Source organism: Struthio camelus, chromosome 20, assembly GCF_040807025.1.
Source record: "Struthio camelus isolate bStrCam1 chromosome 20, bStrCam1.hap1, whole genome shotgun sequence".
Taxonomy (NCBI): domain Eukaryota; kingdom Metazoa; phylum Chordata; class Aves; order Struthioniformes; family Struthionidae; genus Struthio; species Struthio camelus.
The window spans coordinates 5,634,875-5,651,171 of NC_090961.1; the positions used below are offsets into that span (position 1 = coordinate 5,634,875).

The 16,297-nt window shown below is 41.1% G+C and overlaps 1 protein-coding gene across 7 annotated transcripts in view; it reads left to right on the forward strand.

Annotated features, from left to right (window-relative positions):
• The window catches only part of SETX (senataxin), a 33,300-nt gene extending 24,442 nt beyond the window's left edge, over positions 1-8,858 (forward strand). For 6 of the 7 annotated variants that reach the window (XM_068914232.1, XM_068914231.1, XM_068914235.1 and 3 more), the window contains 8 exons: positions 421-570; positions 1,081-1,188; positions 2,047-2,234; positions 2,620-2,712; positions 3,376-3,540; positions 4,050-4,148; positions 6,598-6,685; positions 7,722-8,858. In XM_068914232.1, coding sequence (XP_068770333.1) covers positions 421-570; positions 1,081-1,188; positions 2,047-2,234; positions 2,620-2,712; positions 3,376-3,540; positions 4,050-4,148; positions 6,598-6,685; positions 7,722-8,525 — 1,695 coding nt within the window. In that variant the 3' untranslated portion in view covers positions 8,526-8,858. Of the gene's footprint in view, positions 1-420; positions 571-1,080; positions 1,189-2,046; positions 2,235-2,578; positions 2,713-3,375; positions 3,541-4,049; positions 4,149-6,597; positions 6,686-7,721 lie in introns of all 7 variants that reach the window. The other variant, XR_011135607.1, reaches the window with a different exon arrangement.
• Positions 8,859-16,297: the final 7,439 nt, after the last annotated feature.

Genomic DNA, 16,297 nt, shown 5'->3' on the forward strand with positions numbered 1-16,297 from the left:
ACAATAAGGCCAAGTAGCACAAATCATATAAATCATACAAAAGATAATGATATCTGTTGATATTCAAAAGATATAGGCTGACCGTCATGGTCACAGAGGCTTGGATTTGAGTGTGATGACAAACTAAACTGTGCTCACGGTTACTCTATTTAGATTGCATAGCTGTACAGATGAAGGAATACTACTTATTAGTTTGCCATCTAGACAGCATTGATCTGACTTTGGGTGAGAGTAAGAGTCAAGCAAATTTGTGACTTGTGTTTGTAATAATGGAGGTAATTTCATTGGGATGGCATATCATATGTGATCTGTTTGGCAGTTGGAATTGTTCAGGCAGTTAGAAATTGCTGTAAGAACAAAGCAGGTGGTTCAAGAAAGCTAAAAGAGAAGAGGAGACACTGTGTCCTGTTGTACTTGAAGGTTCGGGGGTACTCCCAGAGAATACAGGCAGAAATCATCTTGGAGTCTGACATCATCTGCTGCACACTGAGCACAAGTGGAGGGACTCTGCTGGAATCCGCTTTTTGGCGGCAGGGACTCGATCCATTCAGCTGCGTCATTGTGGATGAGGTCAGTAAAGCTATGTAGAACTAAAGCATGTTCTCCTTCTAATGTCTGCCTTGCTCCTTGCTTAGGCTAATTGTGGCTGTTCAGCTGCTGGTGTAATATATTGTGGATTGACTCCCCTCTCCCAGTGTTTTAACTGGTAACCAGCCTATCCTACCATGTAGATCCTCGAGCAACGAGAGTAACTTGTAATAGTGTTTTGTTTTGTAGTTTTTTGGCTTGCTTGATGCTTTAGTGGGAAACATCTTTACTTAAAAACCATGGCTCTATAATAACAGAGACTCCCAAATGTTTGGGTTACGTTTGTATCTGTTTGGAGAGCTCTGCATATTGCTTAATTGAAAAATCTGGAGTTTTTATTGGAGAAAGATCCTTCTTTTTTCTCCCTCTTTCTTCAGAAGCCTTAAAAAGGATGTCCGAGTTATTCTGGCTGTGTTAGAGAAAACGTAACATGCTTCCCTCCACCCTTTTGCTTACGACTTCTACTTTTTGCTCTATTTGCGTATACAAAAGGCAGGGCAGTCCTGTGAGGTTGAAACACTCATTCCGCTGATTCATCGCTGTAATAAACTTGTCCTTGTTGGAGATCCCAGACAGCTCCCTCCTACTGTAAAATCACAGGTAAGTGTTCAAACTGTATTTTTTCCCTGGAAAAAATGTGTAGTGGATTTGGTATAAGAACAGCATCTATGAAGATATATAAAAGGAAAAAAGAAACTTCAGTGTAAGAGAGTGATGTATACCAAACACACTTTCTTTGCCCTGCCAGATAATTCCTATTTGGTTTGTGCTGTCCTGAGATGGTGTCAATATTGCCTTTAGGTATGTGAGTGTCGCTTCTATAGACGTACCTGATGTAGTTTGAAAGTAATTTCATGCACTAGTAAGAAAAGCTGTGGCACCAAAACTTCAGTGCTGCTCTGTTGCTTGTTACGTGAGCTTCAGTGAGCGTTGCATCCTTTAAGGAATGGGGATGGAGACTACCTGTTTGTGGGGGTGGAGGGGACTTCCTCACTCACAAAGGTGTTCTAAGAACGAACGTGTTAGCGTTTTTTTGCATCCAGCAGTAGGGAGGGCCAGTATAAACATCTGATAAGAAAGGAGGAAAAACAGACCACCTTCTCTGGAAGCACAAATCGTGTGCAGTTCGAGCGTTTGTTTAAAGAGACATCTGCAAGATCTTGCTTTTCGTTATTGTTAACGTATTTAAAATTTTAGTGCGTTGCAACTTGGAAAGGAAATTTGTGTTACTGAAGACACTGCAGTGACAAGATTCAGGCTTATGTAGGTGACCTCTACTGAAATAGTAAGACAAGTACAGATAGAAAATTGAAGCGCAAGTAGTTAGGCTGTCAAACTCTTCATCAGTGATTTAGAATCTTAAAAGAAAATACCAAATAGTTTAAGTCCAAAAAGTGAATTTCTGTTGTTAACTTTGGACCTAACTTCCCAGAAGTAAATCTGTCTTCCCTCTGGCAGAAAGCTCAGGACTATGGCTACGATCAGTCCTTGATGGCACGCCTGCACAGACACCTGGAAGCACAGGTGCAGCAGAATGTTTTAAGAAGTCTGCCAGTTGTGCAGCTGACTGTGCAGTACAGGATGCACCCTGACATCTGCCTCTTCCCATCCAATTACGTTTATGGCAGGACTCTGAAGACTGACAAGTGAGTAGCGCGCTGTTCTGCTTTCTGAGCCGGGGAATATTTCAAAGAAAGATTTTTCACATCAGGATGTTCTTCTGCGTCTAAAAATTCTTGTGGTTGTGGGAGAAGATGCTTAATGGGACAAGACTTATGCACCTTCTCCTGTTAATGCTGGCTATGAAGCATGAATTAACTAGATCACTTAAGACTGAACAGATTCCTTATTGCACAGAGTTCCATCTCAGGCCTCAGTATACACAGATAACAAAAAGGTGAAAAGCAGGGACTCTGGCGGGGGGGGGAGATGTTGAAAGTTGCTTGTGTCTAATAACCATGGTGTAAATAAATGCTGTATCGGTTCTTAGAATTTTTTTAGGTTACCTAGTGATATCAGTGTTATTTACAGAGCAACTGAAGAGAACAGATGTTCTTCAGAATGGCCATTCCAGCCTTACCTCATCTTTGATGTAGGAGATGGTCATGAGGAGAGAGACAATGAGTAAGTCCTGTATTCTGCTCTACCAGATCTTAGACATGGTAATAATTAATTGCCTGCAGAAGAATCTTTTGCTTTTATTCTTCACCGTATGCGGCAAAGAGCCAGACCTCATTTTTGGCTAGACTTGATTTAATTATCTGGAAGGCTGCTTTACTGAAAGCAGGTGTTAAGTGTGTGTGTGGTTTGGTTTTCTGTTCTTATTTTGGTTTTGTGCGTGTAACTGGTTTTAATCTTGTTTCAACTATCTGCTAGGTGCCAGTGTATGCCGTCAGTCTGTGCTAACTCTAATACTGCTTGAGTGCCTGATTTCTGCCTGTGCCCCCCTTCTTAGCGGCTTGCTTTTCACAGCTGCGTTCTGAGATGATGCCGGAAGAGGGCAGGCTCAGTCTTCCCCTTCATATCTTCTCTAAGGGAAAGCCAAGTTATGGAGCTCTGAAGGAACCTGTAGGGCAGGCTTTCAGTGCAGATGTTTTTCATTGCTGCTAATCCCTTGCCAGGACCTGTTTCAAAGTACTTTAAGCATCTGTGTGAAAGAGGCTGTAAAAGCTTAAAACATGGACTTTGACTCACAGTCCCCCTTCAAACTGGGTTGAAGTGTTTAGTTGGAAAGAGTTATCAAGCATGTGTTTCTTTAATGTTTTTCTTCCTTTCTGTCTTGTTCAGCTCTTTTCATAATCCCCAGGAAGTTAAGCTGGTGATGGAATTAATTAAAACAATTAAAGGAAAAAGGAAAGATCTTGGTCTTCGTCACATTGGAGTAATTACCCCTTACAGTGCACAGAAAAAGAAAATTCAAGAAGAACTAGACAGAGTGTTTAAGAACAACAGGTAAAGAAACTCCTGAAGTTTCAAATAGAACTTCTTCTCTTGCATGTTAGTCCTTTATTTATCCTCTTAAAATTGGAGCAAAACCTCTCAAACTTCTTTCTGTACTGCCAAAATCTGTACTTAATCACGTCTTTAACAGGCGACGTCCAAGTCTTTTTCTCTAAAAACAAGCCTTTTGAATCTTAGCTGTTGCTTGTGTACAAGCTCCGATTATGTTGCTATTCTGAAAAAAAGCTTATTTACAGATAAACTGAAGTGATTCCCAAGCTACATGGAACTGAACAGCTTTTTAACAGTGATCTTGGCCTCAGAAAAGGCCAAGAAAGTTGCCAAAAGAAAATTTTGCTTTAGATTCATGTATCGAATCTTTCCACGTGTGCAAGCAGAAGCTTACCCCGGACTATTTTGGCAGTTGATCATTCAGGATGCTGTTTAGACCATTTATGTCAGCGTGTTGCTTAAAGTTTCAACTACCGTAGTTTAGTGGCTGCTAATTCTTTCTTTACCAGCTCAGGGGAGGTGGACACGGTGGATGCGTTCCAGGGGCGAGAGAAAGACTGCATCATAGTGACGTGCGTCCGAGCGAACAGCACTAAAGGGTCAATTGGGTATGTTTGTCTTGAGTGATTAGCAAGTCCTGTTTACACTGACACTCTAGATATAGTCATTATATTCTGAATATTAACAGTAAAAAAGTTACTAGAGATCAAATCACCACAGCTAGCAAATTAAGAAGTATCATAAACCAGTAACATCAGCTCATGCATTGAGATCTTTGAACAAAAGGTACATGGAAATGCTAAGTATTGTGTTCTTCCACAATGCGTACTGATGCATTTGCTTGGTTGTTTTAGCCCATCCTTATTTCAGTTTGGCAGGATTGGTCTTGGGAACTTGGCTCTTTATGTTAGTGCTGCAGCAGTTATTCTCCTTATAGCTTTTTGATATACTGTAACTTTCTGAATGCTGCTCTTCTAAAATAATTTTTTTTTTTTTTGTGACTATCACTATCCTATTAATATAGTACTCTCTCTATAAAAGTACTGCTAAATAGTTGCATGCCTTGTTAGGGATCTGATTGGTTTGTTCTTGGATCAATGCGATCCCTTTTGAGGGATGAGGAAGTTCACAGAAACTCTTGTCTCTAGATCACAACTTCGATAATTGTGTATAAAGTTTTCCCTTTCAAAACAGAAGCAACTAGACATCGGATGTGCTGTTACCACCAAACCATTACAACAATTCGGTTAGTTTGCTTTATTAATCATCTCTGTCATAAAGGCGACAGTTTAAAAAAAAAAAAAGGTGTTGGAAACGAGCCTTCCTGCAGTTCATTGTCTTTTCAGTTAGTCTCTGAGGAGGCTGTCCACAGACAGATTTCTTTGTTTCCACCCGCAAAATTTCACAATTTATGTTTCTTTCATACTGATTTTCTAATTGCTAGATGAAGGGCTTTTAATTGTACTGACCTGTGCTACTTTGGGAAGGGAAAAGACCATTTTTCCATTGAAATCTTACAGTAAACACTAAGGATGCATAGGGGGATTTTTTAATCTAGTTGATTCAGTTTGGAAACTGAAAGCAGCTATAACCTGCCTGTGCTTTTGGCTGGCATGTGATTTAACCTCTCTTTGTTCTTTTGGAAGAATACTTTATAAGTTATTGTGTTGCCAAAGCTTTATTGTATAAGCTTCAATGTGATGCCTTATAGGTTGTACATACTGATGACTTGGGTGTCTGTTTCAAGGTCAGGCTTCACTGACAAGCTGTGATGGCAAATTCTGCATCACCACTACCTCTAATCTCATAGTTGAGCAAAGTATTTTAGTCTCCAGGATTGCTAGTCCAGCATTAAATTTACTCCAAATGCAACTTAAAAAAAGAGAAGAAAACTGTCCAAGAAACGATAGCTAAAGGATTTTTTTTTTCCTTTCCTGAGAAAATGCATCTTGTCTTCCTTCAATTTTAAAAGCTGTTAGGAATATTTAGTAGTCTTTCATCTTCTTTTCAATAACAGAACTATAACATCTGTACTGTTTGGATCCGCTCCCCTGCTCAGCTTCTTGACTTCACCTTTTTTACTGCGTTGCCCAAATTGTCTGAGATGGTTCTGGGGCTTTTGCGGTCTTTACTACAGGTGTGGTGAGATTGTTGAAAAGCAGGTTTCAGTGCTGTGGCCACAATAGGACTCATTGATGTTGGACCTGTTTCAAATTAAATTGCAAGAAGACTTGACTTTTTTGTCTTGCTAGCTTCATTAGGATAGAAAAGCACCGCTCTTTGGGAGCGTTTTCATTAGAGAAGAAATGGTGGATATGGTTTTGCAGAGCTTTTTTTCTCCAAAGGTTTTTTTGGGGAGTTTTGTTGAACAAGTGTTAACAGAAATCAACCTTTAAGCAGTAGTGAAGCACTTATTTGTTTAGGTTTTAATGCCTTGTTTTTTGATCCCACAGAAACAGTCTAGGTGTGGTCTGATATTTGTAATATGAGAACTTTCTTTTGCAAGAAATATGCTTTTCAGAACTTAAAACATGACAAAGCAAAAGCAAAAATACTGTATTCTTCTAGTGCAGGTTGCCTTTAGAATAAGTAAAATATTCAAGTCCAGCATTCAGTATCTCAGTAGAAAGTTTTCCTGTTAATCATATCAAATATTCATCTGTTTCAGTTCAAGTCAAAAAGAAGCTTGAAGTCTTGATAGGTAAAGTGAGTTCGAGATCTCCTATACATGAGTGTGTACAGGCAGGAGGAGTATGGCTTTGCGGAACAGTAAGGAAGCAGTGATCAGCATTAAGAAGGGATTTGCAGTAAGAGAGGAAGTAACAGTGGCAAGAGCTAGAAAGGTCTGGAGTTCCCTGCAGGGAATCGGAGCGGTGAAAGGAACACGCTTCACCCAAAGCCCTTCACTGGCGTTTGGGAATGGGTGATGAACAGTTGTCTTTTTAACTACTTGTGCTATCTTTGTTTCACTGATAAACTGACTGTTACCTTCCTTTCTTCTGAGACTTAAATATCATAAGAAGCAGTTTAGGAACTTAGTTTTGTCTCGTCGCTTAGGTTTCTGGCAAGTCTTCAGCGTCTGAACGTTACAATTACCCGGGCCAGATTCAGCCTCTTCATTCTCGGAAGACTAAAAACACTCATGGTAGGTGCAGTATTAAATCTAATGATCCTTTGTGTGATCCACTCTTTTAGGCCAGGTCGGGGTGAGCAAGTGAAAACCATCCTCAGACCACTCTAGTCAGTGAAAAGGGAACCTTTAAGTGTGTTGCTCAATTAGAGCAATGGAAGGCTTGCCTATGATTCTCACAGCTTAAAAAAAAGTGTGTATTCCTTGCTTCCAAGGAGGAAAGTTAGAAATGGCTCTCCTGATGTTTTTAGCTATGAAATTATAACACAGTACTTTTAAATTAGAGGATGGGGAGTGCAAAAATCTCTCTACAGGTAAGATAGGATGGTGGCAAGGATGCTCTCCTGCTTGGTTGTTTTTTTTTTTTTTTAACTGCTCCTCTACTTCCAGTTGTTGTAGTTGTCATAGGATATTTGAGCAAGAAAAATGATTGATTTAAAAAAAAAAAAAAAAAAGACCCACCCTGCCCTGATTTCCAGATTGTGTGCTTGACACTACGTAGTCATATGATTTCTCAGGATAGTTGTATTCTGAAACAGGTGTTTCTGAAACAGAACTACAGATCTGGAGAACTCTAAGGGCCCACCGAGTGGGCAGGGAGGGCTCTAGAGCAGACTTAATGTTTGAACGGTAATTCACTTATACTCATTGTCAGTGGCAGGGTGGAGGAGTGTTTGTTAGCTACACCACTAGAGGGCATTGAAACCATATTCCTGTTGCACTCACGTTGCATTTATGAAGGCCGGAAGAGAAGCCCATACAAGAGTTACCATTTTAAATAGTAGATCACTGATGGCTGAAAGTTACAGCAGCCAGAGTGCCTACTGCTGTTTTGCTTTCAAGTGGAACTTAATCCTTCTGGAATGAAAGATTTTACAACAATGGTTCCCATGACAATTGGGTTAGGTACCTTGAGTAAGAGAGAGGTATGCATCCTCTAGCACCTCTGTTTGTATGTGCTGATTTCCTTCTGGTAACTGTTTTCTCTTGTGTGGTGGGGAATATCTTCTTTTTTTTTTCTTTCTCTCCTCCCTTTCTCCTTTTTTTAAAGGAAAATAAAGACTGGAATGAGTTGATTCAGGATGCTCAAAGAAGAGGTGCTATTATCAAGACATCAGACAAAAGCTACAAGCAGGATGCTGCTAAGATTCTGAAGCTCAAGCCAACAGTACAGAAACCCCCCTGCCAGCCCCCCGCCAAGGCAGGGGCAAATAAAGCTCCTCCAGTGCAGGCTCATTCCTCTAGTAGCAGGAGAGGTGAGCTCACCAATCTGAGGGAGGCCAGCAATACACGGGAACTCTCTGCTGGTGCTGGCCCTGGCCCTGCAGCACCACAAGGAAGCAGAGGTCTCCAGCAACCACAGAGGACTCAGGCTGCAGACTCCAGGAGAGCCCCTGATTCCACACCAGTGGAGGCTGCAGCACAGCCTGGTGATCGAGAGAAACCACGGGACCCAAGGCTGGCTAATAGAACAGAGACAAAAGGGAAGGAGCAGGCCTCAAAAGACAGCAACCGGTCAGCCCAGAGCAATCTGGGAGCAACATCACAGCAGGGCCCGGAAGTATCCTCAGCTATCAGGGATCAGATTTCCAAAACGGAAACCTCTAAGAAGCCCCAACAAAGGACGGGACGATCTGATGTGCCTTCCACGTCATCTTATGCAGCTCAGCGAGAGAGTGACCGGAGAGCTGCTTTATCAAAAAATGATTCAAAAGCCATTAGTGGAGGAGGTCAAAGTAGTAGCAGTAAGTGGAGCAAATACAAAGACTATCGTTTTGTAGCCAGGAGAGCACCAGATGAATCACCAGAGAGCAAAGACTCAAACAGCGCCAAGCGAAGAAAGACCTTTCACTGACTGCAATATCTTCAGTATTGGCTCATTACTCAAAATCCGTCCCCAGATTTCTGTCTAGCAAAGACTTTATTTTAAAATATTTCATACACCTGGAACTCCCTTATTTTGATACTTTCAGAATCAGTAGATTGATCTCTTTCCCATCCTGTCACTAACTGCAAAAAGACTTTATACCTGATGATTGATAGCTTTGAGCTTTTGGACAGAAAAGTTAGGTAGCTACGTTGCTTGGAAAGGCAGTAAATTTTGTCATCTAGGAAGTCAAGATTGTAAATGTTTACTGATGTATATTTGTACAGTACAAAATTATTTTAAGATTTAATTTGGCAAGTATATAGCTTCTTGTTTCCTTGTGCAAATGCTAATTTCATAGTGATGCAATTTTTTTATGAAGAACCCAAGCAAAGCAAACAAAAAAAAAAATCCAGCCAGACTTCTTTTTCCCTTTGTCCTAGTAAATCTAATTTATTTGATAGCAAACAACGAATTTTGAAAAGGTGGTAGTAGTAGAGATTCTTCCTTGTGTTCTCTTTGTGCCTCAAGGAAGACTGAGGGCAGATGAACATAGGTTGAATGGAGAAAATTCTGCTTATTTTGTATATTTTATTGCCTGTTTTTTATAGGAACAAAAGAGCTTATGTTTATACAAATGTGCCTTGAGTTTTGTTCTTGCTGCTGCTTCATCAGCTGGAATCCTTTGTCTTGTTGCAGTGGTGGTACAAACTGTGGATTAAAGCCTGTGAGGTGTGTTTGGGCCTGATGAGTCCATGTGATGAGTAATCAGCAGGACTGTGGAATCTCAGTCAAAGATCTAGTTAATGCTTAATGATAATGACACTTGAATTCCTTTGTATAGAGCTCTTAGAGATCTACAGAGATAAAAAGGGCAAGCAGTTAGTTCTCGGTGTTATTACTGGATTCTGTTCACTGTTGATGTAGAACACATGACCAGTGAAGGAGCAGGAAGGGAAACTGTTGTAACTATTTTTAAGAAAGCCATAGTATTGGCTTTAAGAAAGCCATAACATCTCACTGTAACACTTCCATAATCAAAATGGATTTATTTATAGTAAAAATGCCTTTAGGTGACTGAAGCAGTGCTTTTCCTTTCCAGAGTACAACACATCTGTCTCAAGCCAGTGACTAGCAGCATTTCCTGTGCACACTGTTTTGCATGGAGAGAGTCTAGCATGCTTCTGCTTGAGAATTCAGCACCCTTCTATATTAATGCAAGTTGGGTGTACTGTGTGCAGGCCAGACTGCTCTCTCCATGCATCTGTGTTAAAATGCAGCCTGTTATGACCCAGGCAGTATCCTCTCATCCCTTGCTGACTCTGACTTGAGAAGGGATGTTAGTGGTATGCCTTTTTATGCTGTGGCCTAATGCTTTTAAGGAACAGAAAGAAGCCATCAATCTTACTTTTGTGTGTGGACTCTGGTAAGTTTTGAGTGAATTATACACCCGAAAATCAAGAACTGTCACACAATTGGGGGTCAGGTTCTGGTATGCTGACCTGCTCAATAACTTATGCTTAACCACTACATGAGGGTGTCTTGGTTTCATGACTGTGGAGGAGCTGCCAAACTTCTCTGGCCAGAATTTAACTGTTATCTTTAACTGTGTTTCTGTCCTGACACATTCATTGCAATGATTAGTGTTAGCTTTGTTCTTTTAACCAACTGACAAATAGATGTGTGTGATACACGATGTGCGTGATACACTTCAGCAAAATACAGATGGCTTACTGTACAAAAAAAAAGGTAGCAGTTTAAACTAATGGTAATTGCCAGCATAACTTACAAGTTTAATGTATCCAAGCACAGAACAGATGTGTGTGTGTGTTTTTTTTTTTTTTTTTTTTTACTAGTGACAACTGAGTAGTAGGTAAGTTGGAAGGCTTTTATTAACTGGTTGTGCCTGTCCTGCTCACAGTGCTATGGTATGAAGAATTTAAGATAATAGGAGAAAATTCTGACCTTCGAGATGCTCTTGAAGTGAATTCAGTACATGGTGAGGTGTTTAAGAATTACACTTTGGGCCCGAAGCTTTAGTTTATGTTGCAATCTTAATTGCTTCACTGAACCCTGACCCTCTCTTGTCAGCAGGATATGCACCTCAAAGACTGCTGTGACTGTTCCTTATGTTATGCACCTTGTGTGAGAAGGAAGGTGGTTTGAATTAATCTTATTGTCATGAATTGGACGTTGCTGTCACTCCCAGGTCACAGAATCCATGCCTTATGTGTTATCTCCCCTCATGTTAATAGGAATACTTACAAATACTATCTCATGTAAAGCTCTTGGCTCTTCTGGTCACTGCTATGTCAGCTTACCTGCTGTTTCTACTTAGCACATTAAAAAGGCTGCTACTCTGCAGACTGCTGTAAGATCCTCTAGCTACGGCGGAGGCCCTGTAGTCTAGATTTATATAAATAAAGTGAAGGCAGCAACAGTGTGAATGAAGAAACGGTTTTCTGGCCGTTAAATAGAACTTTGTCAAGGAAATGTGTTTCAAAAACTTCCCTCCTCGTTTCCTTTCCGCTTAATTTGCGTTTCAGAATATGCGTTTCTCTTGAATTAATTTACCGCGTGCTGGAAGGAATTTTGTTTCAACGTTTCGTTTCCTTTGTATTATGTGCACAAAACATAGGTCTTGTAATTTTATAATTCCTGTATTTTTTTGATAAAAACATCTTTTATAAGGAATGGTCAGTGGCTCAAGCTTTTTTTTCCTTTTTCTTTTTCTCCCCTCCCCCCGCCAGTTTAATACTAGGTATGTTTTTTCTGACTTAGCTGTCTTTCAGCAGTAGCTTATTCCTAGCATATCAGTCTGTACTGTTACTGTTGTTCTCTTGAATAAAAATCTTTGGGTTGTTTGCACTTGGAACACTTCTCTCTCTTCACATATAACTCAGAGTAGGTTTGTAGTTTTAATTCACTTTCCCCTTTATACCTTGGTCAAGCAGGTAGGTAAACTGAACTCCAAAGCATGTTTCTCATTGATTCAAGTGAGATCTGCACTGGAGTACAAACAGATACAGTACAATGTTGATAGCTTCTCCTCTGCTGTTTTCATTTTGTGTTTATATAATACCATCCTGCGTGCTAACGGACAGTCATATTGGTAAGCTGTGAGTGTAGATCTGCTTTATTTATTCCTACTTATTGTCTCTGAACTAGTGAAAGTCGGGGAGTTGTTCAGTGATTCTTTTTTGCTAAATTCCGTGGGAGGCAAAAAAATCAGTAAATAGCACGGAACTTGATGTAAAACAATTTAATTGTGTGCTAAAAAAGCTCTGGAATAAGAAGCATTCAGGTTTTCACACAAAGGCTTTCATTTTTCCAGGCTTGGCAGCTTAATTCTCAGTGCGAAAATGGTTCCTTATGGGGTACTACTAGTCACTTTATGCCATTAAGATGGGAAATTTTTTTTGTAAACATTGGACTATAGTTGTGTTCAGAGCCTGGGTTTTCTGTGTGTGGTTTTTGTTGTATTTTTTTTCTTCTTCTCTGTTTAAGCCTTTTGGTGGTACACAGACTAGGTGGCTTTCTAGCAGAGGTGAAGTATCGTTCTGTTCGTTCCTTTCTCCTTTAAGGTTTACCCTAATTGATTTCCATATCATTACTCCAAACTATGGACATGTGAGAATAAACCAGAGTTGTATGTATAATGATGACATGCAGTTACTTGCCTGGTTAGATTTTTTTCTTATCTGTGTTTCACTGTACATGCCCTATGGTATAGGGTGCTGGTTTAAATAATGGTAACTTGATCAGTCTGCTGAGCAGCCAGAAGAAAAGGAGCAGTTTGCAGTAGCAAAAACCCACTTTGGGAAGCATAGTAGGGAGGGCTTTTTGTGTCTTTAGGTGGTGGTAGCAGTTGCAAATTGCCCAAGTAATGCTGAGAGATGATGTCTTTTTGTGTTGTGAACAGTAGTTGAGAGCTGTGAAATGCTGCTGAGAGGAGGTCTAAGCACACCTGAGAACACCAGCATCTCCCCCCAGTCTCTTGCTACCCTCTCCGTTGCAGTGCTGGTAGTGTCGGGGAGGGGATGCCTTTCTTCCATACTGCCGTGTAGATAAGCTGAGGGCAGTGACTAGGTAGCAGCTGGGTCCAGTGGAAGGAGGCACAGGAGCTGGAGATCGAGTTGGGCATGTGTGGGCTGTGTGCAGGTTGGCTTAGTCTCCTCCCCTTGCTAGTCCGTAAAATAGAAATAACCTCCAACCTTTCTATACTGATCCTACAGAAGTACTGAGCGGTGTGTCTTTCCAGAGCAAGAAAGACGTAGTGACAGAACGTGTACTGATTAAGGGAAAACAATGTTTTTAGGCCCAGGTGGGATCCAAAAAGCAACATGGAAAAAGTGATTTCAGAGTTGGGACTTTTTTGCAGTTACTGAAGTGTGGTGACATGCTGCAGTTCCTTTTGAACATACAAGAGGAGAGACTGAAGTGGCCAACAGCTGAAGGTGGGTTGTTCATTCACAGGCTATTGACTGTAGCAATACTAAGGATAAGCAGAACCATGGACCTAAAAATGTAAGATGTTTTCTCTCGTCTGCATGAATAAATGATGAATGAAATGACTGCTGTATTGTAAATGGAATTTATAATGTTAACAATATAATACAATCTCTTGCCACAATGGGTCCATTTCCAAGTCATGTATAAGGTCTCCTTGTCTCTTTAAAATGTTTGGAAAGGAGCCCAATGTGTTGTTATTCAGTACAAATAAGTGTAAGCTAGCAGTCTTGCACACTGAATATTGCTGATATATGACACCTCCTAGGCATATGTAGCTGTCTGCTAAGGCCTCGACTAATTTTCCATTAACTCCCAGGCAAATAGTGAGTGATGGAAATGAAGGTATTTTGAGTGCATGTTACATTTGGTACTGTGAAAATGTAAACAAACAAACAAAAAAAAACCCCTTGTTTTATAGCCTGACAGGCTACGCTAATGTGACTGTCCAATTTTCCAGATTTCACTGTTGTATCAAGTAAGAGCTCCTTTCTTTAGTGCTAAGAAATCAATGTCCTTTCTTATTTTAATCGCCGAAATACTGTGGAGAGGAGTAGGGATGGAGGTGATGCAACCTAGTGTTGTTGCTACCCAGGAGAGAACACAGCTAAGTGGCCAAACCAGGTGTTTCTTCCCATGTTTCACCCTGCAGTGGCACTTCTTAACGATACCTAGGCAATCCAAATGATAGAGAGGCCTTTAGGACAGTTTGGAAGCTCTCCTGGAGTGTGCCATTTTCACATGGTTTCTGCGCAATAGTGGCCAAACACTCCAAATCCCTGCCAGAAGGACTCCAAGAAGATGGTGATATAAATGAGTGGAGTTGGGTTCTGCAAATATTTCTGGCAGTAACACTCTGCTCCTCTTCTTTGTTACTTATATTTGGGACTTTTCATGGATGTCAGTTACAGTACAGAACTGGTTGGCGGGACCATTTATTACAATGCCAATCGTGTGTCTGCACAGGGCTCTTCAAGAATCACTCCTGCAGATGAGATGTCTGCTTTCCGAATCCTTAAAAAACAAAGAACGTACCCAGGTTGTGCCAACGGCCTGTGATATTTTTTCCTCCTCCTTTTGTCTCAGCTCACAAGGGCTGCAGGCTTAACGTTTCATCTGATGAGTGAGCAAATACGCATAAAGCCAGACTACTGTTGACTTCTCTGCAGCTGGGACTGTGGACTCGCCCTGGCCGCAGCAGGCAGGAGACTGTGGACTTTTGAGTACATAGATCTGACAGAACTCTAAATAGTTAACATCGGAGTCAAATTGGAAGTAAATAAGAAAAATCAAAAGCTCTACCTGTATTGTTTGAAGAGGTTGCTGGGTTTTGTGGAGAGAAGTATAATTTAAAAACTTCTTCAAATGAGTCAAATGCTGGCTGTGTGCAGGCGGGGGGATAGGCATGAAAACCTCTTGAAAGAACACAAGTGGCTTTTCTCGGAAAGACAAGTACCTTTCGGTTAACTTTTCCTCGAATAAAGCATCAAGCTCATTGGGTACCGCCTCCCATTTAAAAGCATTAGCTGATGCACAAATGTCTTCAGCTTAAAGAAGATGAACTTTTGGATCTGCAGGCACTTCTGGGAGGGTTTCTTTCTGCATTTTTTCAGTAATGCTGTAGGCTCTTTGTGTAGATGCCTGTGTGCTAAACAGATGTCTGCAGTTAATGGGCCTTCAGCACTGAAGTTTTCAGTAGCTTTCAATTTTTTTCTTAAATACCAAATTTAAGGTTTCTGTGGCATTTGTCTGTCTTGGGGTGGTTACTGTTGCTTGATTGCAAATTCTCCAGCACTATTGGACTGGTGAAGTGGTATCCCAAATTGGAAGAAGCAGGGTTAGCTTTGTATCGGAGCTTGAAGGTGAGATCTACTGCCAGAGCTGTAAAGGACTTTAACTAGAGGAGTCTTTAAAATTCACTCTTTTGACTTTGCTCTTGCTCATTGTCAATAGGCCATTTAACTTCTTCTGGGAGATGAAGCATGTTGTGTTTGCCCTTTGCAATTACAATTTTACAGAGGTGTTTGCTTTTGCACAGCTAGTAAGAGCTGAAGAATGGTGCAAGTAGTGTAGTATTGGGGGGGGGGAAGGGGACTTGTGTTTTCCTCTCATATCTTTTTTAGCATTTTTCAGGTGTGGTGCTAATTCTCCTGCAGCTACACCGAAGGCCAGCTTCCTACTTCTGGTTGCAGTCACAGAACTATTTATTACGCTTTGGTCAAAGAAGGCCAGGGACTGAACCTTACTGTGGCAATGGGTGTTCATGAGGATGCTGAAGACTAATTTCTTTCAAATAAATAAATCCCTCAACGAAGTTCAAAAAAACCCACCCTGAAAGGTCTAGTTTTAGCTGTTGTGAGCTTTGTTGCGCTTCTCTGTGGTTATTTGCCACGGGAACTCTGCGCTGCTCCGGCTGCTTGGAACGGTCTCACTGCGTCGCATTAAAAGCAGGCCTTTGCAGGGAGTCTGCTGGCTGCGGTGTTTGTCTGGGATACGGCTTTATGAAGCAGTAAATTTTCTGTTGCTTAATCTAATTTACTAGAGAAAAACACTAGTGCTGGGAAAGGAGAATGTGTATTTCACCTTCCAGAAGTGCCATTAGATATCTTGGATCTTGTTACAGACTATTCTGTGCTGTTACTTATAAGAACAGTAACCTATGAGGGTTTTAAATGCATCTCGGTGAGAAAGTACAAAGAAAGAGCAAGTGTCAATGACAACGGACAGCAACTGACTGCCTTAAAGAAAGGGAGGAAACAGTAGTGTCAGCCCACTGCCTCAATGATCAAATCTCAGCAGGGTGACTTTAACCCTCATTTCTTTAGTTACTTCATCACAAAGTCCTGTGACCTTCCTCTGTGATGTTAAATGCAGAGGTCTCGCCTGCTCAACATATGTACCCCCTTTTCTTTGTGACGTGTTGACAGGAGAGTGTCTGCCCTATACCTTTCATTCCAATTTTCTTCTCCTTTTGTAAAGTACTAGTTCACTGCCCCCATCCCCGCAGAGGATGCACGCGGTTTCTGCAGTGTCAGGCTCAAAGAGGCTGCAGGCTCTTGGACCTTTGAACCTTGGGCTGCTCCTAGCATGAGCCCCAGCTGAAAGATATGTGCTGTAGGTCCCGGGAGTTCCTAGAGAACAGAGCACTGAAGCAGAAGGGCCATTGCTAGACAAGCTGTTGTGGTGGCACTCTGGGTAAAGACAGCAGCCCTGGAAATGCTGGTGGAGGGCTCAAGCCTGGATTGCACAGA